The 26,943-nt window shown below is 42.0% G+C and overlaps 1 protein-coding gene across 1 annotated transcript in view; it reads left to right on the forward strand.

Moving 5' to 3' along the window:
- Positions 1 to 26,943, forward strand: part of UST (uronyl 2-sulfotransferase) — a 528,102-nt gene that overhangs the window by 233,276 nt on the left and 267,883 nt on the right. Inside the window, exon 2 of the mRNA XM_040429265.1 lies at positions 10,757 to 10,800. Coding sequence (XP_040285199.1) covers positions 10,757 to 10,800 — 44 coding nt within the window. The remainder of the gene's footprint in view (positions 1 to 10,756; positions 10,801 to 26,943) is intronic.

The following is a 26,943-nucleotide window of genomic DNA, read 5'->3' on the forward strand; positions in this document are numbered from 1 at the left end:
ATGATGCATCTAAAATAGGATTAAGAGTGAGATTCAGATCACCACCAATTAGTAGCATACCTGTATACATTGCAGAAATATCTCTAATGATCTTAGTGAGCCAAGGAACAGTTTGCTTGTTGGGGGCATATAAGTTACACAAAGTGACCGCCACATTCCCAATTTTACAGCTAAGGAATATATAGCGACCCTCCGGGTCTGCAACTATAGTGGGATCCGTGAGGGGAACATCCCTATGTACCCCAATACTAACCCCCCTGGATGAGCTAGAGTGACACGCATGAAACCATTTGGAATAGCTGGATCTGGATAAGTTAGGAACATGCCCTGCTCTGAAGTGGGTTTCTTGGAGTAAAATAATGTCAGCCTTATTCCTCCTTAGTATTTGGAAAACCCGACTACGTTTGATGGGGTTGTTGCACCCGTTCACATTGAACGAGGCTACCTTGATAGTCAGAGCCGCCATACCTTATAAACACCTGTTAACCGCCTGTACCAGCAAGATATGTCCTCGAGAAACTTAACTAAAAATAAAAGAAACAGGCAAACATTGCCATAAAAATGTAGAACAGTAATACACATAAGTTTGGAGCAAGTGTAAATATGGTGCGCTCTATAACGAGCGTGAGAGGGGGGGAAGTAAGGATACAAAACCTCTGGCCTGATCTGCCCAAGCTGCCAAGCATTTCAGACATAAGCACATAAAGTGCAAGTAAGAAAATGGTCTAATCCCGTGCAGGGAAAAAATAAGGTCAGCAACCACAAAAAAGGGTGGGGGTGGGGTGGGGTGGGGTGGGGGGGAGAATGGGATGAAGGGAAGACACAGAAAAAAGGAAGAAGAGACGTGGGGGGGGGGGGGGAAACAAATCCAACACTACATAGGAAAAATACATGAGGTAGAGGAAAGAAGAAAGAATAAATTAAGCATGTAGCCTATTATATATAAACATTACAATATTATATAAAGCATTATAACCCGAAAGTGTGGACCAAAAAACGGGCCCGTGAGAATGGTCAAATGGAACCATATAGAAAGAGGATGTCAGGGGTGAGGAGAGAGATCAAAAAGGGCCTCATCCTCACACCTCCAACCTCAACCCAGTGACCTGCAGGTAGAGAATAGAATAACCAAAGTGACCACAAGAAGGGCCTCAATCATTAGAGTCCAACCGCGATGTTCTGGGCTTCTTAGGCTTCTGCTTTCCAACGGTGGTCCACGGAGTAGGGAGCTGCGGGGACGTGCCATCATGCTGTACTGGAAGCCATGAAGGAATGGCAATCGGTGGGATCTGTAGGGCATTCCAGATCACAGGTAAGTCCTCGGGTGACCGGATTATAATGCGCCTATTTCCAGATGTGACCTGAACCCCAAAGGGGTAAAGCCATTTGTATGGGATCCTGGCTGCACGCAGAGCCTCTGTGAGTGGTTTCAATACTCTTCTTTTTTGGAGAGTGGAAGGGGCGACATCTTGAAACAACTGAACTATGGAATCTGCAATTTTTACCTCCTCCAGACCTCTGGCCTTGTTTAATATGGCGTCAGTGTCCCGAAAACTTAATAGGCCGCAAATAATGTCCCTAGGGTTATCCGCCGGAGAAGGCTTGGGACGGAGGGATCTGTGCACCCTCTCCACTGTGATGTTTTTGGCGCGCTCCGCACCTAGGAGGTAGGTGAAGAGAACATGCATGGCCGCAAAGAGATTTTCTTTGTCCGCAGCCTCTGGAAGGCCTCTCACACGGATGTTTTTGCGGCGGCTGCGGTTTTCTTGGTCCTCAATTAATAGCAGGGCCGTGTTGATCGCCTCGTTATGGGTCTCCAGGGTTTTAGCAACGGACGCCGCTTGTGAAAAGAGCGCGTCCTGCGATTGCTCTAGGGCCTCCACACGGTTGCCTATATGGCGGATATCCACCTTAATGGATGACAAGTCCGCAGCGATCGGGGCTAAGGCTCTCTGCAGGGCCATATCGAAGTAGTCCTTAGATAAGGAGTTTGAATCGCTCACCCCATGTTGCGGCCGGCCGTCTCCCTCCAGGGGCAGAGTGCATTCTCCTTGAGCCGCATCCAGCCTGCGATTCAGCGCTTTCGGCGCCATCTTGTCCTCCCTGATGGGGAGTTGTGCCGCTCGTTTGTGGACGAATTTCTCCATACTGCTCTCCTCCTGCTCTTCCAGAAAACCTCCAGCTAGTATTCCTGTACCAGGCTTAGGCTGGATCTTGACCATGGCACGGGGATTAGAGTGCTAATGTGGCTGAAAGCAGCTTGGTGGCGGGAGCGCTCCTCTCAAGCAGCCGCCATCCAGCACGGTCAGGCTCCGCCCCCCGCACATTGTACAATTTAAAGGGAATCTGTCAGTAATCGATCCAGCTGTTTGCATAGACACAGTGCTGTGGTTCACCTGATTAAAACAATGTTTTTCTTCCTTTGTCTGAGGCTCCGTTCCCGAGTTGCACTTTCTCTGCAAATAAGTAATTTGGTGCAATGAGGCCTAATTTACATATTAAGAAAAAATATCATAACCAGGAACGGAGCCTCGGACCATCAATAGAAAAACAGCGTTTAGGGAAAACACAGCTATGTGTCCATGTCTATACAAACAGTCACTTTAAACAAGGCTTGGAAAAAAGTCTGAACCTAAATCAATGCATAAACGTGTAATTTATCACAGAGTTAACCCATGATAATCCAAAGAGTGAAATACATATAACACATTCAAGAAGTGTGCAACAGATGTGAATTTCAGTTTCCACAGCTTGCTGGACAATTCACATTGCTGCAAATATTTGAGGTTAAAAAATAAAAGCCATGCAGGTATTCTTCTGGTGCAGTTTGTTGGGAAATCGGAGTTTAGTCCTCATTTTTTATTCACACCACATTGATTTGTTCTTTATAAACTTTATTTATAGACCATTGAGTTTTCAGCCATGATGCTCGAGCTAATGTGTGAATACATTGAAATTCTCCGCACATTGGCTAGTGAAACATCGTTAGTGATTTGTTTTAATGTTCAGCCTTTATCTGTCGGCAGCAAATTTATTGTTTTCCTCTGTTCTGTCTTTTCTACCCGCTATCAATACCTACAAAAGAAGAGAATGTAGCAGAGAATTTGATTGAAACGCTCAATAAAGCATAATTTCGTGTATGCTGCATTTGAAGTTTGCAGTGAAGTGTATTTATTTCTATTCAGAAGCCAATAAAGAAAATCAGATTATGTTTTATTCTTGTTAAAGCAACAAAATAATATCAAGGAGTTTGTCTTGTTCAAGGTTTTCTGACATTCACCAGGCAAATAGATGGTGTGAGGTGCGCTCTACTGTGTAGAACAAGTTTACAGTTCTTTCTTTTATGTGAAAATGTAAGGACAGCCCATCTATTTTATATCCTTTTAAAATACAGACATAAATTCCATAATTTAGCCTATGTTCGTCACCACAATGGATTTGATACAGACACAGAGTGATTGAAGTGTCCACTTTCAGCTGTAATTCAATGGGTTTAACAAAAATATTGCCTTTAAAGGGGTGTCCGGTTTTCTCATTTTGATGATCTGTCTTCAGGATAGTTCATCAGTGTATATGATTGGTGGGGGTGCTGGGTGTCGGACCCCTGCCAATCAGCTGTCTCAAGAGAACATTGCTCTTGTGCAAGCGGCAATCAGCTGTTTGAAGAGTGCCGTGTGCTCTTCGCTGTTTATCTGCTTGCTGTCGGCATTGCAGCGGTTAGCTGTGTAATTAATGCTCCTCCATCCCAGTCACTTGAATGAGACGTAGTGCAGCTACATTTACTCTGTTTCATTCAATTGAGTAAGACAGAAATTCTGTAATCACACCGCTGGCCGCTGTAATGTCAAAGGCGATGTCTACAAACAGCTGATCGGCTGGTTGGGGGGGGGGGGGGAGAATCAGACCTCAACTGACCTGATATGGATGGCCTATGCTGATCATAGGTCAATATGAGAAAAACAAGCCCTTGAACAGTTTAGGAATTAAAGGCATTTTACATGGTTTCTCCATTTTCATAGTCTCAACAGTAATTGGACAAACTAACATACTTATAAATGTAAGGATTACTTTTAATGCCTGGATGGAAATTCTTTGCAGTCAATCACTGCCTGAAATCTAGAACCCATGCTCATCACCAAATGTTGTATTTCCTCCATTGAGATGCTTTGCCAGGCGTTTACTGCTTGTTTTGTAATCGAAAAACTCAATCCGGTTGAAATCAGGTAATGATGCAGAAAATGTATTTATTTTGATTTAAGGAGCTCTTATGTTGCTTTTGTGGTATGCTTTGGGTCACCATCCATATACTGTGAGGTGCCGTTCTATAGTTTTTCTAGCATTTGATTTGAGGCCGAGTGTATTACTGTAGTGCAGCGGCGGCATGAAGCGCACGCTGTCATAGCAACCAATGACGCCGTGCGCTCCTGCTGTCAGCAGGAATCCAGGCCGGCATACCACGGACCGCTCACGGCCGCGGAACACAGCCGTGTGCATTCGGCCTGAATCTGTTAGTCACCTCATTACAACGAAATCTAACTTGGCACAGAATCACTCCATTCACAATATATGATGGTCACAGCTTATATACTGCCACTCCCTGAACAATAGCATCTGCCTAGGTCACAGAGCATGTCTGGAAAACTTACCCAAGAAGTCAATGTTTTCTCCAGTCTACAGTTTCCTATGGTTCATGTACCTGCTGTAAAGCATATCTCTAAATGCTGTTAAAACGGTTCATATAATACAGGCATGCTCAACCTGTGGCCCTCCAGCGGTTATAAAATTACAACTCCCAAAATGCCCTGTTGTAGGCTGATCGCTGTAAGCTGTTCGGGCATGCTGGGAGTTGTAGTTTTCCAACAGCTGGAGGGCCGCAGTTTGAGCATGCCTGATATAATATGACTGCTCCCATAATATTGGATAGATAATCAAATGTAAAAAAAAAAACGTACAATCATGAAATAAAACAGATGGGTAAAAACGAATATGTTACATTTTTTGGGGGTTTTATTCGGTAAAAATATTGGTGATATTTAATAAAATAAAAAAAACATAGAAATTTGCTTTGCTTTTAGATGAAAATGTTTCTTTTGCTATAACCTACTATATCGTTGTCCTATTTGTGTGTGTGGGTGTGTGTGTGTATATATATGACGTATATATGTATGTATGTTTCGCGATCACTCAAAAAATGCAACCATCGATTTCAACTAAATCTTGCGTGGGTCTCGGCTCTCTAGGACGTTCCGTTCCTGAGATATTCCCAAAAAATGACCTGCCTGCAAGTCATTCTCTTCAAATCCCAACTACCATACACATGGTCACATGTCCCTTATCAGCCAATAGAAGCTTGCAGGCCTTTAGTCTCCACATACAGTTTTACTCCAGGTTTCCATATCAACCCAGCCATTTTTCTTCATTTATGCAGGTCAGCTTTAAAAGGGCAGGGCGCTGTGGATGACACTGTTAAGGAAGCAAAATGCTGTGGAGGTGACAGTTCAGGGGGCAGGACTTAAAACCCCCGCCCCAGGACCGCTAAGCCACTCCCACTCCGCAGCTTACAGGGATTTAAAAAATGAAGGTAAAAATCAACTTCTGTCAGCTTCAGGGGTGGGTGGGACAGTGAGTTTTCCCTGCAGCTCACGCTCAGACAGCACAGTGCTGCTGTCTGAGAGTGAGCTGTTCAAAAGGACATCCCTGCGTGAGAGATTCCCAAAAAATGCATTAGTCAATAGAATCCTGGTCACATGACCCTTATCAGCCAATAGAAGCTCGCAGGCCCTTAGTCTCCGCATACACACAGTTTTACTCCAGGTTTCCATAACAACCCTGCCATTTTTCTTCACTGCTGTAGGTCAGCTTTAACCCCTTAGTGACCAAGTCTGTTTGGGCCTTTATGACCAAGCGTTTTTCTTCCTTTTTTCATGGTCTTGTTCCAAGAGCTATAACTTTTTTTTTCCGTCTATATAGCTTTGAGGGCTTGTTATTTACGGGACAAGTTGTAGTTTTTAATGGCGCCATTTTGGGGTACACATAACTTTCTGCTTAACTTTTATTAACTCTTTCTGGGAGGGAGATGGGGAAAAATTGCAATACTGCCACTGCGTTTTTACATTATGAATTTTGCGGCATTCATTTTTCGGTACAAATAACATAATATCTTTATTCTCTGGATCAGTACGATTACAGTGATACAAAATACTTATAATTTTTTTTACGTTTTACTACTTAGTTTGCAATAAAACCTCTTTTATTAACCAAAAAAATGATTTTGCATTGCCACTTCACAAGGCCCATAACTTTTTAATTTATTTTTCTATGGAGTTGTGTGAGGCCTTTTTTTTTTTTAAGGGACGACTTGTATTTTTCATTGGTATAATTTTGGAGTAAAAGCCGCTTTTTGATCGCTTGTATTACGTTTTTTTCGGTGGAAACTAAGAATAAATGTGAAATTCTGTCTGTGATTATTAAGTTAAAACAATACAGGAAATTCTTATAATAAAGATTGTGATACATGATTGTGTATATCAATTACAAAAATACAATATAATATAACATAATCAAAATACAGGTATAAGTGGCGCCAATGTGAATCAGTTGCTTTACATAAATTTCATTACATTAATTAAAAAACAGGAGGAGCCAGAGATACAGATGGTGACATACCATATACAGTCAGCGTACTCCCACATGTCGGCAATGGCCTAAGTTGGCGTTTAGCTCTAGAGAGTGCGCAGGCGTCAGGGTACGTCTCAGCAAAATCGCGTCATGCTACGTCTAAGGTAGGCGTCTCACGTCACACCCCACCAATCGGACGCAGCAAGATCGATCTAGTCTATCCACTCTCCAGTGCGCATGCTCATAGGGGTTCATGTACAGATGCGCCATCTTAGATGCTGGAAAGGTTACCCATAGTTGCTTAATTCATATAATACATGGCTCACGGGAGCAACAAGAGGAAACCATACATCCCTGTCAAGGGAGCATAGCATCCACATACTGGGCATGCAATATGAGCCCGACCGGCACTGTCGTGTCGGTCGTGCATACAAGTTCCTCTTGTTGCCTCCCGTGAGCCATGTATTATATGAATTAAGCAACTATGGGTAACCTTTCCAGCATCTAAGATGGCGAGTCTGTACATGAACCCCTATGAGCATGCGCACTGGAGAGTGGATAGACTAGATCGATCTTGCTGCGTCCGATTGGTGGGGTGTTACGTGAGACGCCTACCTTAGACGTAGCATGACGCGATTTTGCTGAGACGTACCCTGACGCCTGCGCACTCTCTAGAGCTAGACACCAACTTTGGCCATTGCCGACATGTGGGAGTACGCTGACTCTATATGGTATGTCACCATCTTTATTATGTCACCATCTTTATCTCTGGCTCCTCCTGTTTTTTAATTAATGCAATGAAACTTATGTAAAGCAGCTGATTCACATTGGCGCCACTTATACCTGTATTTTGATTGTTATATTATATTGTATTTTTGTAATTGATATACACAATCATGTATCACAATCTTTATTATAAGAATTTCCTGTATTGTTTTCACTTAATAATCACTGTATATTGATTGTTATATTCATTTTTACTTAATTGCTTGTATTCATTGATTTCTCCATCCCCTAATTTTGTACATCTATTTATACTATGAATTTCACTTGTGTTTGTTGCTTGAGAAAGGCTCTGTGTTTTGAGCCGAAACGTCGCCTCACTGTGGTCCGATAAATTATTTATTTTTTCTACTGGATGTGCTGTCAGTTTCCATCTACATTTGTGGATAAGCAGTGACACCCTTGGACATAGCACCCGCTGTTCATATTGAGAATTGGTGCTGCCAGATTCTTCTTCTTTTTATTTTTTTCTTCATACACACATATATATATATATATATATATATATATATATATATATATATATATACCTGTGTGTGTGTGTGTGTGTGTGTATGTATGTATGTATGTATGTATGTATGTGTGTGTATATATATATATATATATATATATATATATATATCTATATATATATATATATATATATATTTTTTTTTTGTATTGCTCTGCTAGATCACTGCTCCTGCTTGTGCCCACTCCACCAATGTGCTTTGCAGAGGTTTTAGGCGCGTCGGGTGAGCTGATTGCTGCGCCTATTCCGGTAGAACTGTGTAATCTGTACACTGCATACATGACAAGGCTGTACAGATGTTTTATGTGCAACAGTGAAAAGCACTATAGACAACCTGGGACTTCAGGGTCCTATTTTGGCATTAAGACAGTATAATCCATTAATAAAATACTTCACACAAATGAATTTTAGGGCATTTAAAGAAGAACTCCTTTATTCTCTGATCAGTTAGAAAGGTACCTAGTGTAATCTGTAGTGAATATAATCTTCCCATCGGTGACTGTATAGTGAGTTATCCCCTCCCTTCCAATTGTAGCTGTGTCATGTGACCAGCACTCTGATCTCCAACTGACACAGGACGGGAAGTGAGTTATTTCTCTATTCATTCCTAAGAGACTGAGAGTAAGGCTCCCATAGGAATACATAGAGAAACGGACTTCCTGTTCACACATAAGATGCTGTGTCTGCTGGAGTGTCTGATTGCTGGTCACATGACACAGCTGAGAAGCAGAAGGGAGGAGATAACTCACAAATACAGTCAATGGTAAGAAAATCACATTCACTACAGATTACATGTACCTTTCTAGCAGCTTAGAAAATACATTTTTTCTTTAAAATAGTTTAAAAGAAAATTGTATGAAAGTTTAGTTATACTGTAATTGGGTCTTTTAATAAAGTGGGTTGTCCGCTTTTTTTATAGTGACCTATTCTCAGGATCAATATCAAGTGAATAGGGCAGAGCCGTCCCATTTAAGTGAAGAGGGATAGCGAGTTGTAATAACATCTGCTCACTGATGCAGTTGCAATGGCAAGCATGTAAACGGTGAAGAGAAGGCAGCGCTGCAGTCTCTTCAAACAGCTGATTGGTGAGAGATGCTGGGAGTATAAATGTAGCTGGTTCTTGCACTGCCCTGAAAAATGGAGGCTTGGGTAAGTCCAGGAGAGGCAGTTCTGTTAGTGTTAGGTACCCATCTGCGGAACCCACCTTGACGCCTGGTAGATGGGCCCGACACATGTTTGATCAAAAATATGCGCAAAGAGCTTCTATTTTTTCATTTATAGTAGGTAAAATACCACTTTAATTTAGAATGATCCCCATTTCTCAGTTCTATTGTTTGCATGTGAATTGTGCAGCCATTCTTTTATTAGTTCTCTGTCCTATTTTATATCAGTCAAAAAAAACAAAAAACCTTTTAAGGCCCCTTTCACACGGGCGAGTATTCCGCGCGGATGCGATGCGTGAGTTGAACGCATTGCACCCGTACTGAATCCCGACCCATTCATTTCTATGAGGCTGTTCACATGAGCGGTGATTTTCATGCATCACTTACTCTATATTCTGCGTTTTTCACGCAACGCAGGCCCCATAGAAGTGAATGGGGTTGCGTGAAAATCTCAAGCATCCGCAAGCAAGTGTGGATGCGGTGCGATTTTCACGCACGGTTGCTAGGAGACTATCGGGATGGAGACTCGATCATTATTATTTTCCCTTATAACATGGTTATAAGGGAAAATAATAGCATTCTGAATACAGAATGCATAGTAAAATAGCGCTGGAGGGGTTAAAAAAAAAAAAGTTAACTCCCTTTAATCCACTTGATCGCGGAGCCGGCATCTCCTTCTGTCTTCATCTTAGATGTGTGGAGCAACAGGGCCTGTGGTGACGTCACTCCGGTCATCACATAGTCCATCACCATGGTAAAAGATCATGTGATGACCGGAGTGACGTCACCACAGGTCCTGTTCCTCCACACAGCTAAGATGAAGACAGAATGAGATGCCGGCTGCGCGATCAAGTGGATTAAAGGGAACCTGTCACCGGGATTTTGTGTATAGAGCTGAGAACATGGGTTACTAGATGGACGCTAGCACATCCGCAATATCCAGTCCCCATAGCTCTGTGTGCTTTTATTGTGTAACAAAAACCGATTTGATCCATATGCAAATTACCTGAGATGAGTCCTGTACGTGACTCATCTCAGGGACAGGACTCCTCTCAGGGTAATTTGCATATGTATCAAATCGTTTTTTTTTTACACAATAAAATCACACAGAGCTATGGTATTGGTATTGCGGATGTGCTAGCGGCCATTTAGCAGCCCATGTCCCCAGCTCTATGCACAAAATCCTGGTGACAGGTTCCCTTTAAGGTGAGTTAAATTATTTTTTTTATTTATTTTTTTAACCCCTCCAACGCTATTTTACTATGCATTCTGTATTCAGAATGCTATTATTTTCCCTTATAACCATGTTATAAGGGAAAATAATACAATCTACAGAACACCGATCCCAAGCCCGAACTTCTGTGAAGAAGTTCGGAAACACGTGCGATTTTTCTCACGCGAGTGCAAAACGCATTACAATGTTTTGCACTCGCGCGGAAAAATCGCACGTGTTCCCGCAATGCACCCGCATATTTTCCCGATAATAGTGGCACTGTGTGGTGACTACCGCCACAATATAGCGCCTGGAGGGGGATTTAACCCCTGCTGCTGGGCCACACCCTCCTACAAGCACGGCACCCCAGAAATGGAGTTTGAGGAGATAAATAAACACTACTGTACACATTACTTCTTTATATTTAAAAATTGTATTTTATAATGTTTCATTTTTTTTTTTCCACAGGTAACTCTACTTTCTTGGATGACCATGGTCCCCCAACTCCAAAGGTAATTTTAAGGGAACATTTTTCTGATACCTATTTAGTTTATTACTCTAAGATTGTATATATTAAACAGGCATAGCCCAGAACAGTTTGGCTATTTATGCTCAAGTATAGTGTCACCTCTGTTTTTCTTTTCTTAAAATTTGTTTCTTCAGATTAGGGATCGACCGATATTGATTTTTTTAAGGGCCGATACCGATAATTTGTGAACTTTCAGGCCGATCATTTATACCGATATTCTGGTAATTTTCATTTTTGAAAAAAAAATAAAAATTCCTACACAAATCTGCTGAAAATTAATTTTCTTTTGTTAACGTGTATTTTTTTTTTTAAATCTTTTTCATTTATACTTAATATTTTGGTGTGTTTTTTTTTATTTTTATAACTTTTAGCCCCCTTAGGGACTAGAACCCTTGTCCTATTCACCATGATAGATCTCTATCAGGGTGAATAGGACCTCACACTGTCCCTGCTGCTCTGTGCTTTGTGCACACAGCAGCATGGAGCTTACCATGGCAGCCAGGGCTTCAATAGCGTCCTGGCTGCCATGGTAACTGATCAGAGCCCCAGGCTTACACTGCTGGGGCTCCGATCGGAGGAGGAGGGGACCCTGTGGCCACTGCCACCAATGATTAATACTGGGGGGGGGCTTGGGTGGGGGGGTGCACTGCGCCACCAATGTTTTTAATACTGGGGTGGGGGTCGCACTGCGCCACCAATGATTAATGCTTGGGGGGGCGCACTGCGCCACCAATGATTAATACTGGGGGGCTTGGGGGGGGGCGCACTGCGCCACCAATGAAGAGAAATCTCTCATTAATTCATATACAGGAGGCGGGAGATGGCTGCAGAATCACATAGCCGGCTCCCGACCTCTATGAGCGGTAGCTGCGATCCGCGGCACCTAAGGGGTTAACTACCGCAGATCGCAGCTATTGCTCATAGAGGTCGGGAGCCGGTTATGTGATTCTGCAGCCAGCTCCCGCCTACTGTATATGAATTAATGAGAGATTTCTCTTCATTGTGTAGCGCAGCGGCCACAGCCCCTCCCCTTCTCTTGTCCTCCTTCCTCTCACTGGCTGCAGCGGCAGCACAGGGGGAGGGAGACACTGCTCCCTTCTCCCCTGTGCTGCTGAGGGAACACGGAGAGCGCTGACAGCAGCGCGATCTGTGTTCCCAATACGTTATCGGAATATCTGCAAAATAGGTACCGATAACGGTCAAAATACTGAATATCGGCCGATAATATCGGTAAAACCGATAATCGGTCGATCCCTACTTCAGATACAGTTTTTTGGGCTTATTTGACTTAATAATATTCATATTTTTTTATTAGAATGCTTGTTCGGTCCCATTGAAATGAATGGAACATTCGTTCATTTCAGGGGACTGCAGGAAGTACAAGGCCCCTGTCCTTGTGATTTGTGGCGGTCCCAGTGGTAGGACCCTCACCAATGGAATAGTTATCCCCTACTCTGTGGTCAGACAGAATGACCCTTGAAAGGGGTTTCTGGGACCAACACATTGATGACCTATACATAGTGTAAAACAGGGCTTGACAAATTTCCTTGGAATCTAGGAGCCAGCTAAAAAATTTAGGAGCCGTTTTTTTTTTTTTTTTACCTTTTTATAAAGCCTTCTTTTCAGTGACAAAAATAACACCTCTTAAATTAACATATAAAGAAGTCTAGAACCAAACAACATGGGCATTAACAACATATACAGCGGCAGTGTACAGAATTGCGCACACACACAGCGGCAGTGTACAGAATCGCACACACACATATACAGCGGCAGTGTATAGAATCGCACACACATACAGTACAGACCAAAAGTTTGGACACACCTTCTCATTCAAAGAGTTTTCTTTATTTTCATGACTATGAAGGCATCAAAACTATGAATTAACACATGTGGAATTATATACATAACAAACAAGTGTGAAACAACTGAAAATATGTCATATTCTAGGTTCTTCTAGGTAATCAAAGCCACCTTTTGCTTTGATTACTGCTTTGCACACTCTTGGCATTCTCTTGATGAGCTTCAAGAGGTAGTCCCCTGAAATGGTTTTAACTTCACAGGTGTGCCCTGTCAGGTTTAATAAGTGGGATTTCTTGCCTTATAAATGGGGTTGGGACCATCAGTTGCGTTGAGGAGACGTCAGGTGGATACACAGCTGATAGTCCTACTGAATAGACTGTTAGAATTTGTATTATGGCAAGAAAAAAGCAGCTAAGTAAAGAAAAACGAGTGGCCATCATTACTTTAAGAAATGAAGGTCAGTCAGCTGAAAAATTGGGAAAACTTTGAAAGTAAGGGCTATTTGACCATGAAGGAGAGTGATGGGGTGCTGCGCCAGATGACCTGGCCTCCACAGTCACCGGACCTGAACCCAATCGAGATGGTTTGGGGTGAGCTGGACCGCAGAGTGAAGGCAAAAGGGCCGACAAGTGCTAAGCATCTCTGGGAACTCCTTCAAGACTGTTGGAAGACCATTTCAGGGGACTACTTCTTGAAGCTCATCAAGAGAATGCCAAGAGTGTCTAAAGCAGTAATCAAAGCAAAAGGTGGCTACTTTGAAGAACCTAGAATATGACATATTTTCAGTTGTTTCACACTTGTTTGTTATGTATATAATTCCACATGTGTTAATTCATAGTTTTGATGCCTTCATAGTCATGAAAATAAAGAAAACTCTTTGAATGAGAAGGTGTGTCCAAACTTTTGGTCTGTACTGTATACAGCGGCAGTGTACAGAACCGCACACACATTTACAGCGGCAATGTACAGAACCGCACACACATATACAGCGGCAATGTACAGAACCGCACACACATATACAGCGGCAGGGTACAGAACCGCACACACATATACAGCGGCAGGGTACAGAACCGCACACACATATACAGCGGCAGTGTACAGAGCCGCGTACACATATATACAGTGGCAGTGTACAGAGCCACACACATATATACAGTGGCAGTGTACAGAGCCACACACACACACATATATACAGTGGCAGTGTACAGAACCGCACACACACATATACAGCGGCAGTGTACAGAATTGCACACACACATATACAGCGGCAGTGGACAGAATTGCACACACACACATATACAGCGGCAGTGTACAGAATTGCACACACATATATATATACAGTGGCAGTGTACAGAACCGCACACACATATATACAGCGGCAGTGTACCGAACCGCACATGCATATATACAGCGGCAGTGTACAGAACCGCACATGCATATATACAGCGGCAGTGTACAGAACAGCATATGCATATATACAGCGGCAGTGTACAGAACCGCACACGCATATATACAGAGGCAGTGTACAGAGTCGCACACACATCTGCACGGTCAGTCGCCCTGGGGCACATGATGCGGACCCACTGTGTCCTACCTACTTCCTCTGCTCCCCCGATGCCACCCTGTCCACCCCGCTCTCCGTCTGCGGGTCACACAGCCCCCGGATCCGGGTAACTCCTTCCCTGCCAGACTGTCCGAGAAGTCCACGTAGAGGCGGCGGAGTGCCGGTGTTTCGTTAGATTTCCCTACCTCGTGAGATTTCCCTACCCTCGTCACTTCCGGCCGCACCGGACATGACGTGAGGAGGTGTGCCGCGCAGGCGCACAACGACTGGGTAGGGAAATTTCACAGCAGACTTAGCTGGACAGACACTGGGCCGTAATTTTTCCCTTCTCTAACCGCTGGTGAGGCTCCCAGCGCATGCGCAGTGTCGGCCTGTGTGCAGCTGAGAACATCCCTCCGATCACCGCGCCTGCGCACTGGCCCGTAATTTTTCCCTACCCTAACCGCTGGCGAGGCTCCTGGCACATGCGCAGTGTCGGCCGGTGTGTCCAGCTAACTCTACTGTGAAATTTCCCTACCCCATCGTTGTGCGCCTGCGCGGCACACCTCCTCACGTCATGTCCGGTGCGGCCGGAAGTGACGAGGGTATGGAAATCTCATGAGGTAGGGAAACCTAACGGAACACCGGGAGCTCCCCGGATTACTGGGGGGGCAGCCATGTGAGGGCAAATACCCAGGCGCCAGGACAAAATTCCTGATAGCCATGGCGACCTGGCGCCTGGGATTTGTCGAGCCCTGGTGTAAAAGCTATCAGTATCAGATCAGTTGGCGTCCAACACCCAATCACATGTTAACGGCAGCTGCAGGCCAGAAAACCACAGTTTAGTACACTGCACAGTAGCCGTTCTTGGGTACTGCAGCTAAGGCTTCTATTCAAGTAAATGCGAACTGAGTTGCGGTACCTGAGAATGGCCATGAACGTAGCTGTGGTGTCCTGGGTCCATACACTGTTTACTATCAGAACCTGCAACTAACAGCTGATCTGTGTAAGGTTGGACCCATATGACTAGGTCATCATTATATTAGTCATGGAAAATCCTTTTAAGTGCATACAATTATTATTGTATCTGATTTTAATGTAAAGTTCTGTTGTGCATTTCTCTAACTGCTTGGTATATACTGTATGTTACTGTATAACATTCATGTTTAATATTGAGTATACTTTTCATATTGAATGTACTTTTCAACAACGTTCCACTTCAAATGTATATAAACGTTTACTATGTTTGCATATTAAGTGATTTAAAAGTGTTATAAGGTTATTAAAAAATTTATGGCCGCTCCTTAGCATAGGCCAGGGCTGGCCAACCTGCGGCTCTCCAGCTGTTGTAAAACTACAATTCCCACCATGCCTGGCTGTAGGCTGATAGTTGTAGGCTGCCTGGGCATGCTGGGAGTTGTAGTTTTGCAACAGCTGGAGAGCCGCAGGTTGACCATCCCTGGCATAGGCCATCAATATATCAAATTGGTAGGGTTTGACCCAGATATCAATGTGTCCCATAGCAGAACTCCTGAGAGGTTAAAGCCCAGTCAGTTAAAGGGATTATGAGCTGTAATGATATGGATGACCCATCTTCAGGATAGTTCATGAAATATCAGATTGGTGGGGTCGATCAGCTGTTTGAAGGGGTTGAGGTACTTCTGTTGTCTGCAACCACCACCAGAGATAGCTCAGTACATAGGAATATGTGTTAACCATTCTCAATTCATTCAGCTGGCCTTAGTGGTTGCTAAAATAAAATGCCAGGTCAGGAAACAGAAGTTGTTCAGCACCGTACCTCTCGCCATGGGACCACTAGCATTGTCATAGTAAGCGCTCTACTTTCCCCCGACAATCAGCTGTTTGAATGTCATGTTCCATTCATTGCTTACCAGGTATAGCTCAGTACTTGTTGTAGTGGCAGTATCTGTAGTACAATGTATTTAAGTATATGGGGTGGAAGTGCAATACTAGTTAATTAGACCACTAAAAATATGGAGCTGCAGCGGCTATGTACCTGGTAAGCAATGAAGGGGATGTGGCACTCACTGGCCCAGGTTCAGATGTATCAGATCTGTAGATTTTCAATCCGAATACTGTACTGATAATAAATTGCATAATAAAAACCCCATCCACACATGGCAGAAAATACGCACTTTAGGGCATGCTGCAGGTTTTTCTATAGTTTGCAACTGCAATGAAAGCCGCAAATGAAACTTGACCTGTGGTTTTTATTGTGGCACAGTTTTCCACAGAAGCAGGTCTAGGAACATCGTTCTTGAACCATTTCTAGTTGAAACCACAACTCTACATGGGGCAAGACCATAAAAAGCCTTTTTATTTGTATTGTCTCACAATATTACTGACACATGTACAGTACATATAAGGCTACTTTCACACTGGCGTTTTGGCTTTCAGTTTGTGAGATCCGCTCAGGGCTCTCACAAGCGGTCCAAAACGGATCAGTTTTGTCCTAATGCATTCTGAATGGATAAGGATCCGCTCCGAATGCATCAGTTTGCCTCAGTTTTCCTCCGTTCCATCTCCATTCTGCTTTGGAGGCAGACACCAAAACTCTGCTTGCAGCGTTTTGATGTCCTTTTGACAAAACTGAGCCAAACGGATCCGTTGTGACACACAATGTAAGTCAATGGGGACGGATCCGTATTCTATGACACAATCTGGCACACTGGAAAACAGATCCATCATGAACACCATTGACTTTCAATGGTGTTCATGATGGATCCGTCTTGGCTATGTTAAAGATAATACAAACGGATCTGTCCTGAACGGATGCAGACGTTTGTATTATCTGAACGGATCCGTCTGTGCAGATCCATGATGGATCCACACCAAACGCGAGTGTGAAAGTAGCCTAACCCTACAGCTCTAGTATTTAACTTGAAGCAAACCTGTCACCATACATATGCAGTCTGCAGAATGTTATAGAGCAGAAGGAGCTGAGCACATGTATTTGTGTAGTTTTCTGTGAAAGGACAAGTAAAATTTGTAATTTATACATTTAAATCCTTGCTCTTTAGGCCCCTTGCAGACGAGCGTGTCCGGATGCGTTGCGAATGCGTTGAGTGAAAAATGTGTGATTTCACAAGCAAAGTCAATCAGTTTTGCCTGCGATCGCATTCATTTGTTCAGTTTTTATCACGTGAGTGCAATGCGATTTAATGAAGGTATACAAACAACATCTCTTAGCAACCATCCGTGAAAAACGCATTGCATCTGCACTTGCTTGCGGATGCAATGCGTTTTTCATGCAGCCCCATTCACTTCTATGGGACCAAATGCAGAATATAGAACATGCTGCGATTTTTACTCAACGCACAAGTGATGCTTGAAAACCAACGCACATGTACACAGCCCCATTGAAATGAATGGGTCCGGATTCCGTGCGGGCGCAATGCGTTCGCATCATGCATTGCACCCGCGCGGAATGCTCGCCTGCAAGGGGCCTTATATGCTTTAGAGTCCAGTGGGTGGTCCTGTGATTGACAGCTGTCTCTGTGTGCACACAGTCATACATTGAAGGCTTTCCATCAGAAGTTTTACAGAATTTTCCCCATACACTATGTATCACAGTATGTATTAATCTGCTCAGCTCCTCCTGCAGAACAGACCTAACTGTTTTTCCGAGTCCAGCTCGAGCAGTGGGAAAAGTAGCTAACTGTTCGGGCAGAAAGTGGAGGGGGGAGGGCTGCTTTAGATGCTATCTCTTGAATGGTAGCAGGTAGAAACATGTAACAGGTCTTGTTTGAAAGCTGACATTTCAGGCTTTCATACAAGACCAATGACAACTAACGTCCAAGCAACAGAGGAGAAATCACTGTTAGAAATCGAGTTGGGAATAATCGTGGGTAAAACATGCTTTTACTTTTACTTTTACTTTCAGCTGTATTCACAGCATTCCATCAGTGATGTCTTCTCCTATACTGAACATATTGCTGTGATGGTATTGTCTGAAAGCTTAGAATATTATCTTTCGCACAATACAAAGCTTAGATCTCTAGCTGCTACCAAACCAGAGATATGAGCAGCTAAAGCAGCCCCCCTGTCAGTCTGGAGGAAAATGAGGAGAGAAAAAACTGTAAAAAAAAAAAAATATATATAGAAATGTGACAACATCATCATTGTAGTGATAATAAAAGGATTTTTGCTACACAGTGAACGCCGTAAAAAAAAATCCACTAATGTAAAAATTGCTGTTTTTTTTTTCTTTCCCACTTAAAATAAGTTATTCAATACTCAATATATACTCAAAAATAAAATAAAAATTTAGAAGAAAAAATTAAAAACACAAAGGGGGAAAATATTATTGGTTCTTAAGGCTAAAATTAATTTTGTCACTAAGGGGTTACAAATGCAATAGTGTCCCCACAGATACACATTAAAAAGGAGGATTTTTCCAATTTTAAGGCCTAGTTCACACGAACGTTTTTTTTTGCGGGTGTACGGGCTGTTTTTTTGTGTTCCGTATACAGAACCATTCATTTCAATGGTTCCGCAAAAAAAACCGAATGTGTTCCGTATGCATTCCTTTCCGTATTTCCGTTTTTCCATTCCGTTGAAAGATAGAACATGTCCTATATTTGGCCGGCAATCACGTTCCGTGGCTCCATTAAAGTCAATGGGTCCGCAAAAAAAAACGGAACACATACGGAAATGCATCCGTATGTCTTCCGTATCCGTTCCGTTTTTTCTGAACCATCTATTGAAAATGTTATGTCCAGCCCAATTTTTTCTATGTAATTACTGTATACTGTATATGCCATACGGAAGAACGGAAAGGAAACGGAAACACAACGGAACTAAAAAACGGAACAACGGATCCGTGAAAAACGGACCGCAAAAAACTATAAAAGCCATATGTTTGTGTGAACTAGGCCTAACTGTTAGGCCTAATGCACACGGCCGAGACCGTATTGCGGTCCGCACACGGTTGGTCCGCAATACATAGGCGGACCCATTCACTCATTCACTGTGGTGTTTCTGTCCGTGCCTCCGCACGGCAAAAAAAAATTATATTTTTTTTTACGGTGCGGATGGATAACAGAGCCATTGAAGTTGAATGGGTCTCGATCAATCCCGGCCGCTGCATGGATGTTGCAAATTGCGGTCCCCAGTGAATGGAACTGCCACACAACGGCCGTGTGCATGAGGCCTTAGGAGGTTAAGATGTTCTGCAGTTTGTGAAACTGGCCTTTATGAATATTTTTTTGTTTTTATTGTATTTGTTGTTTTAGGTCATTGGTTTTTATTATAATATGCCTATAAAATAAATGTTGTTTTTGAAGTAGCACTCCCTCAGATAAATGAGGTAATCCTTCTATTTGTGAGCTTTCCGCTCCCTTTCTGGTCCTCGGCTGGCTGGGTTAGTTTTGATTAGTAAATGATTTTCCACTTTGCCTAGAGCATAAACACGTCATAGTATTCTTTCTAGGCCCTTGAGATTGCGGAGTGATTTTGATGGGTTTAATATAATGGGAGGCAGGATTGTATATGTTTGAAAAGTCAGTGCTTGTTTTCAAAGGCCATTGTAACAAAAACTGTTTAGCTAGTTAGAAACAGGAGTATAGCTAATGTGTTTGTCTTCTCTTCACGATGTCTCTCTATGCTTCTGCTTCTTGTAGGCCATTAGTGAGATAGATTATATTTTCTTTGGACACCACAAGTGGTTCTGTGTCCAAGCAAAAATCAGAATGCACATTATGTTGTACAACATAGTGGAGGATGTAGTTGGACACTTCCAGACAATTTTCAGTGAACTGAGTAGTAGGATTTCCTGTAGTTTGCATGACACCTGTATTTGAATTGGGGTCTTGGGTTGGATTCTTGAAGACTGTAGTTGTATGAATTGCTTATATTTTATGAACAGTCTTTAAATGAGCTTCACACACACAAGTATATCTATACACCCAGTAGAAGCTTTCCAGACAGGGGGTTTGCTCAAGTGAATTTAATAATAATACATATCGATATTACAGAAAGTCACCACCGGGGAAGTTCTTCCTGATAAGTGCAGCAGTGTTTTGGGCTGTGTAACCCTTCTTCAGGCTTGAGTCCACAGTGTCCAGGTCTACCAGCAGTAGTGCTGAACATGCTAGATTCCAACTTTGCTGCACATTTATAAATAATTCAGCCATGATGACATTCTGGGATATGGAAGTCTCCTATTAATGTATTCCATTGGAGCAAGAACTGGTCAGAGGGGGGGTCTAATACAACCCCAGAATGCACTAAATCTATAGCAAGATTTCTTTCTTGCCAAATTTCTCATCCTCAGAAACTGGGTTTTGCGGGGTAAACTTACCAGTTTAGAAAATCTAATAATAGTAACAACAAGAATAGCTCCTGTCCCAATGTTGTTCTTCTATGGAGCAGATTTTTCTATGATTTACCTTTGTTATCTTTATGGTGTCTACAACCAAAAAAAATCTGCTCTACTCTTCATCAAAGTAAGTGCAAGTAAATCCACAGTAAAATCTATATGGTTTGATGCAGACCTTCTGCTGCAGAATTATTTTGAAGAAATGTGGATTTGATGCTAAAAAAAAAAAACATTAAATCTGTTACATGTGGACGTACCCTTAAAACCCATACCACAGGTTAGGTTGTGTGCAGATTTTGTGGCAGATTTTTTTTTGCTGCATGTGGATGAGATTTTGTCAGGGGCGTAGCTATAGTGGGTGCAGAGGTTGCCGTCGCTACTGGGCCCAGGAGCCTAAGTGGGCCCAAAGACCCTTGTGCCACATAAAAAGACACCAAATTTGGGGTGCTTTTTTCTTTATTTTTGCCTTAGGCAGCACAAAGGCAATATGCTTCCCTGCCCCTGGCCACAAAGCACTGTAGGAAGGTGGGGCCCAAGCTGAACTCTTGCAACAGGGCCCATAGCTATGCCCCTGGATTTTGTAAAATGTCAACCACTTTTCTGGTACTATAATAAGGCTAGTTTAACACTAGCGGCAAGGAATTCAGGCAGGTTGTTCCAGCGGGTGAACAGCCTGTTTGGAGCTGTGCTGCCGCTAGTGCATGCATGCCCCCGGACTACCACTCCGGCCCCATTGACTATATTGGGGGCGGGCCAGAGTTCCGGCGGCAGCACAGCAAACATGCCGTGAGATGGCCGGAATAAAACTACGACATGCCCTTAAGGTTGTTTTTTGCATCGTGATCGCTTTGGTGCACTTGTCTTATGTACAACGGATGGTTCATTGTGAGATGTTTACTACTGGAGTCACAGGGCTGAAAATACAAATCATTATAGAGTGAGAAATGAAAAACTGATGTTGGGTATGTCTGCATTTAGCTTCTTGTGGTTCCCAGGTCTACCACAAACATTGTTGGCAGATTGTCTAATTATTTTAGGTCTTTTGCTAAGAAATGTGCATAGATTTTTAGCACACATCATTACAACTTGTTTCCACATATGGTACAGTTCTTAAGTTGTTTGTGCAATTTTAGACAATTGTTTAACTCCTTCGCTGTCTGAACAGTTTTCACTTTGTTGACAAAACAAAACCTCAGTTAAATAACAATAAAAAATATTATGTTCCCACAAATTTTCGTGCACTTATAGGTGATTTCATGCTTCTGACCAATTCAGAGCCTGAGACACACGACACGTCCTAAAAATAAAAGTTCAAGATGTGCAGAATTCATACGTGTCCCATAAGTATATATGTGCATGCAAATATATTCAGATTTTCACCAGAACTGAACGGACCACCATGATCTCCAGGATCCAGATGTCAGTAAACATTTGATTCACAGATCTGACAAATGCAGTCATTAGGTGGATTGGTGATTACATGTTCAACTGCTCATCTTCCCTCTTCTTTAGTAAAAAAAAGAGACTGTCAGAGAGCACATATCCTATGTGATTAGTGAGATGGGTGATGAGATGAAGAAAAATCCCTGAATCTTCTTCCCTTGGGGTCACTGGAGGCTGGAAAAGAGCTGACAGTAACAGACTATGATCTTTTTCCCATGTTACTTGCAGCTTCCGCCCATCCCTTACACAGATTTAGTTTTAGTCCTAAGACTCTAGCTGCATCTAAGCATATAATCTGATGTATTGTGTACGTCCTTGGCTGTGAAAGAGTTCAAATGGGAAGTTAATTAATATAATGTTATAGCATACTGCTAAAATATACCAAAACATTATTATTGATGTACCACTAGAATCCTGAGCAAGAAGAAACGGGGATCATTTTCCCGTATGATCTGTGACCTGAAAATCATCGTTCCGGCACAGCAGATCGTGGTTTATATACCATGATCTGCACCGCCCAAACCACACGATCACCTTTCATCAGGTAATTGCCATCAACTTTTATGCCGGCAGATTATCAAGAATGAGCATTATACAAACCCTCTTCCCTGATAATCTAACAGATCATTGGCCCATGTAAAAGGGCTGTAAAAAAAATCTAACCCTAATATGTCGAGACCTTAAACTATAGATAGTGAAATGGAAAATTAAAAAAAATTCAACAAACATTCTTAATAGTATGTTTAACAGAAAAACTTTAAACAACAGGCAGTGTGGACTTGATTTAAATCACTAGTCAGTAAGGCTTGATTTAAATCATAGTTTTCTACATAAAGACTAATTATTGCTGGTATAACTTATAATATGCAAGTAGATGAAGATTTTTAGAATAACAACTTTTCATATTAGTTTGATTTAGGTTGATTCTGCATTCATAGGTTTGTAGAAGTTAGGATTAAGGTATTTTTCTCAACTCTGTTCATGTTATAACATTTTTGCTGTGAAGAAGAGGCATGTGATCTCTGCTGAGTCAAATTCAGTTTTGAGAACTGCAAAAGTAAACCAAGCATCTGTGATAATATCTTGTAGGCAAAAAAACTGCCTAATAATGTTACAAAAACCTCTGGAAGAGCATGACATTGTGAATGAATTAATGGAATTTATTTACCCAAAAAAATTAAACATATACAGCCTTATTCTACATAATTAAAAAAATGAATCTTTATTTCATGATGGAATAACCTTTAGATGATAATATATTTTCCTCAAAAAGCATTTTATATTAAAAAAAAATCTGATATATTTTTTTTTTTTTAAATCATTGATTTTTATCCACCCTGACAAACAGGTTATTTTCTGGTGGCACTTTCCCTAAATGGCATCCATTATATGCCTATAAATTGTAAAGCTCTTGGAACTAAAGTTTGGTGGTTCTGTATTACATTTTCTCAGTCTTCCTCACAGCCTTTTCTTTTCTTCCAGTCAGTGTTGCCAAGCACTCGTGTAGCAGCACTTCATAGCAGGTATTCTTTAAAAGCAACTTGTAGATGCTATTATTCAAAGCCATTAGAAGAAAACAGCAGAGCATTACATTAAAGTCACCTTATTGTAGAATGAAATAATAGCTAACATAGTATAAAAGCAATACAGTAGATGTAGAAAAATGTCTAAAATAATTTTATAAAATAAATTTGTTCCCCATAGCAACCAATCACAGTGCAGATTTTATTTTTCATAGCGATCTGGGCAAAAGACGACAGTTTTGACAATTTTTGTAAATCTACCCTAATGTGTAACTGTAAATACAGGCATAATTGTGTTTACTCGAAATACTAGCTATTATATGGAACAGCCACGGTTATTTCTAGTATTTCATTGGTTGTGCAAAATAAATCAGGTAGCATGCATCATCTTCATACTTTCCAACATTTAAAAAAGGAATATTCGGGACATTTAATCCCTGTATCTTGGACCACCTGGGACTGGCCCAAAACTTCCCTTTTCCGGATCCTGTGGATGGGATTGTTCCAGCAGAATCAGTCTGTTGGCAAGTGTGCATCTAGAGAAATTTGACCAGCCTTATTTTTGAGTAATTCCCTAAGGCTCAGTTCACACCTGAGCGTTTTACAGCGCGTTCCTACGCGCTGTAAAACGCTCAACAAGGAGAAACCAATGCTTCCCTATGGGAATGGTTCTCACCTGGGCGTTTTACAGCGCGTACGATCGCGCTGTAAAACGCCCGACGCTCACACAAGTACAGGAGCGTTTTTTTGGGCGCTTGTCGCGCGTTCCCGTACATAGACTTTCGGGAACGCGCGACACTGTGTGTACACTTGTCTCTGTATGCGTGCTTGTAAACGCCCGTACAATCGCGCATACAGAGCGCTCCTTTCAGAACGCTCAGGTGTGAACTGAGCCTAAAAGCATCGCCATGATGGAGATCTAGCTTTCTTCCTATTGTAGGTCTGCTCACCGGCATTCCTACTTGTTTGGCATGTCCAGATCCAAGACTGCTGGGTTATTTAAGTTCCACAATTACAATAATGTTTCGTCTATAGCACATCATGAATAGATGAGTGCATCACTGTTCATTTTATTATACCATATTATTCTTCCGGCTCTTCCTGTGAAGAGCTCCTCTGCCTTTTCTTTTATATTCTTTTATATGGTCCTATCATAATCCTGGTCATTAATCTCCTCAGTCTCTATTTCTTTTACCTATCTTCTAACAATAATGGGGTTAGCCCACAAAAAGAACTTATTTATCACCTGTCCACAGGGTAGGTGATAAGTGTCTGATGCTGGGGGTTCATCTGTTCAGACTCCCACAGATCCCGAGAACAGGGGTCCCTGACTTCCCTGCGTGAATGAAATGGTAGTGCGCCTGTGGGTCCACCACTCCATACAGTTCTATGGCACTGCCAGGGATAGCCTAGGCAGGAATCGGCACTCCCATGGACAGTGAATTGAGCGTTGGCCATTTATGCACACTACAACTTCGCTCACAGAGGGGACCCGGGAACCACATTTTCCTGATCCTGCGGATAGATGATAAATATTGTTCATGTGCTGACCTCTTTAATTTTTAGGGTTTTACTGCAGTGAAAAAAGGTGGTTCCCTTAAGGTGCTTTCACACTAGCGTTTTTAGAATCCAGCAGGCAGTTCTGGCAAGCCGTATACAAACGGATCCCAAAAAATTGGGACATACTAAAAAATTATCCAGTAATTGGTGATTCTATACCCAGTCACCCCCCTTTCATTTTTAGAAAAGCACCTAGTTTGAGGAATAAAATGGTGCACAGCTATATTGGAAAACAGTCCAAACCCAATGTTGTTACAGACCGGTTCACATGGTGCGGTTTTTGCAGTGGGTGTAAGAATAGAACTAGTACGGACAAAAAGACCAGGAATGCCAATAAAGTTATAGTGGGGACAGATAAAAATGAGTTCAGAATCAAAGGGAATATGTCCTGTGAAACAGCGGGGGTCATATATGTTCTGGAGTGTCCCTGTGGCTTATATTATGTGGGGAGGACCCTGCGTAAATAAAAAATTAGGATTGGTGAACACATTAGAAATATTAAAAAAGGTTTAGAAACCCATAGTGTTTCTGCACATTTTAAACATGTTCACCAAAATTTTTTAGGGGTGGAAAAAGTGACAAGATTCTGGAGAGGAGGCGACCCAGTCAAACAGATTAATAAAAAAGAGGCGCAATGGATTTTTAACATTGATTGTCTCCAGCCCAAGGGGCTTAATATAGAGTGGGATATTAGGGCAGCGATGTAGTCTTTTTTTGGTCTCTATGAGAATATTTCAGGGATATATATATATATATATATATATATATATAATATATATATATATATATATAATTTTTTTTTTAATATATATTAGATATCCTGGTTCTTTTTCTTGTGCTTGTGATTTTTCTATGTTTGTGATTTTCTATGTTTGTGATTGCCATGAGAATGTCTTTTTTGCAGGTTTATTATACTTGTTTTATCCTGGATATGGAATTTTATATGTTAAGGTTTTTATAGAAGTGATGTATTATTATGAATGTATTTATGAACTTTTATATAGATGTGGTTTTTTTTTTATATGTATTTTATATATGTATGTACCTTCATTGTTATGTGGGATACTTTGAAATAATATGGGATCACTGCTGATGTTAATGACCTGATAAGGTGCTTTGCTGGACATGATAGGGTTAATTCCTGACAAGGAAGCACTTGCCTGGATGCATAAATAGACACCAGCACTTACCTTTGTACAGCCCCTGACGAAGCCTTTGGGCGAAACCCGGGTCGGGCAGCGATATTTCAGATGATTTTATATGCTGATTTCTAGCGGTGCTGTTGTGAGTATAATAAAGCCTTTATTCTTTGACATATTCACGGGTACTGCACTATGTTGCTGATCTTTTGAAGGGTTACTGCTGTCCTGTGATGTTTCGGTCGGCAGTGTGGCGTGTGCCTGTGGGGAAGTTTCAGCGTGGGATACGATTTAAACTGCGCTTTCCTTTAACAAGGCGTTTCCAAACTATATCTCCTTTGAAGTGCGGACCTGGACTCTGGTTTATTGTATACAAACGGATACCTTTTTTTACGGATCCGTGCCGTATACAAATGGATACTGATCTGTTAGACGGATCTGGTGATATACCGGATCCATCTCATTCGGAATAACTGATCCGGTATTTACATTTTTTAAAGATCAAAAGCGAAAGTAGCTCCTACTAAATCCTGGCGCATGCGCAGACCGGAAAACCTGATCCGGAGAAGCGGCAATTTCCGGAACTCTTGGTACCGGATCCGACATTAATACATTTCTATGGAAATTAAGTGCGGTATTGTTCTGGGATTTTGGCCGGAAAAAATACTGTACAAGGGACGGAACGGAAGACATCCTGATGCATACTGAATGGATTGCTTTCCTTTCAGAATGCATTAGGACAAAACTGATGCGTTTTTTTCCGGTATTGAGACCC

The sequence above is a fragment of the Bufo bufo genome, chromosome 4, assembly GCF_905171765.1.
Source record: "Bufo bufo chromosome 4, aBufBuf1.1, whole genome shotgun sequence".
Taxonomy (NCBI): Eukaryota; Metazoa; Chordata; class Amphibia; order Anura; family Bufonidae; genus Bufo; species Bufo bufo.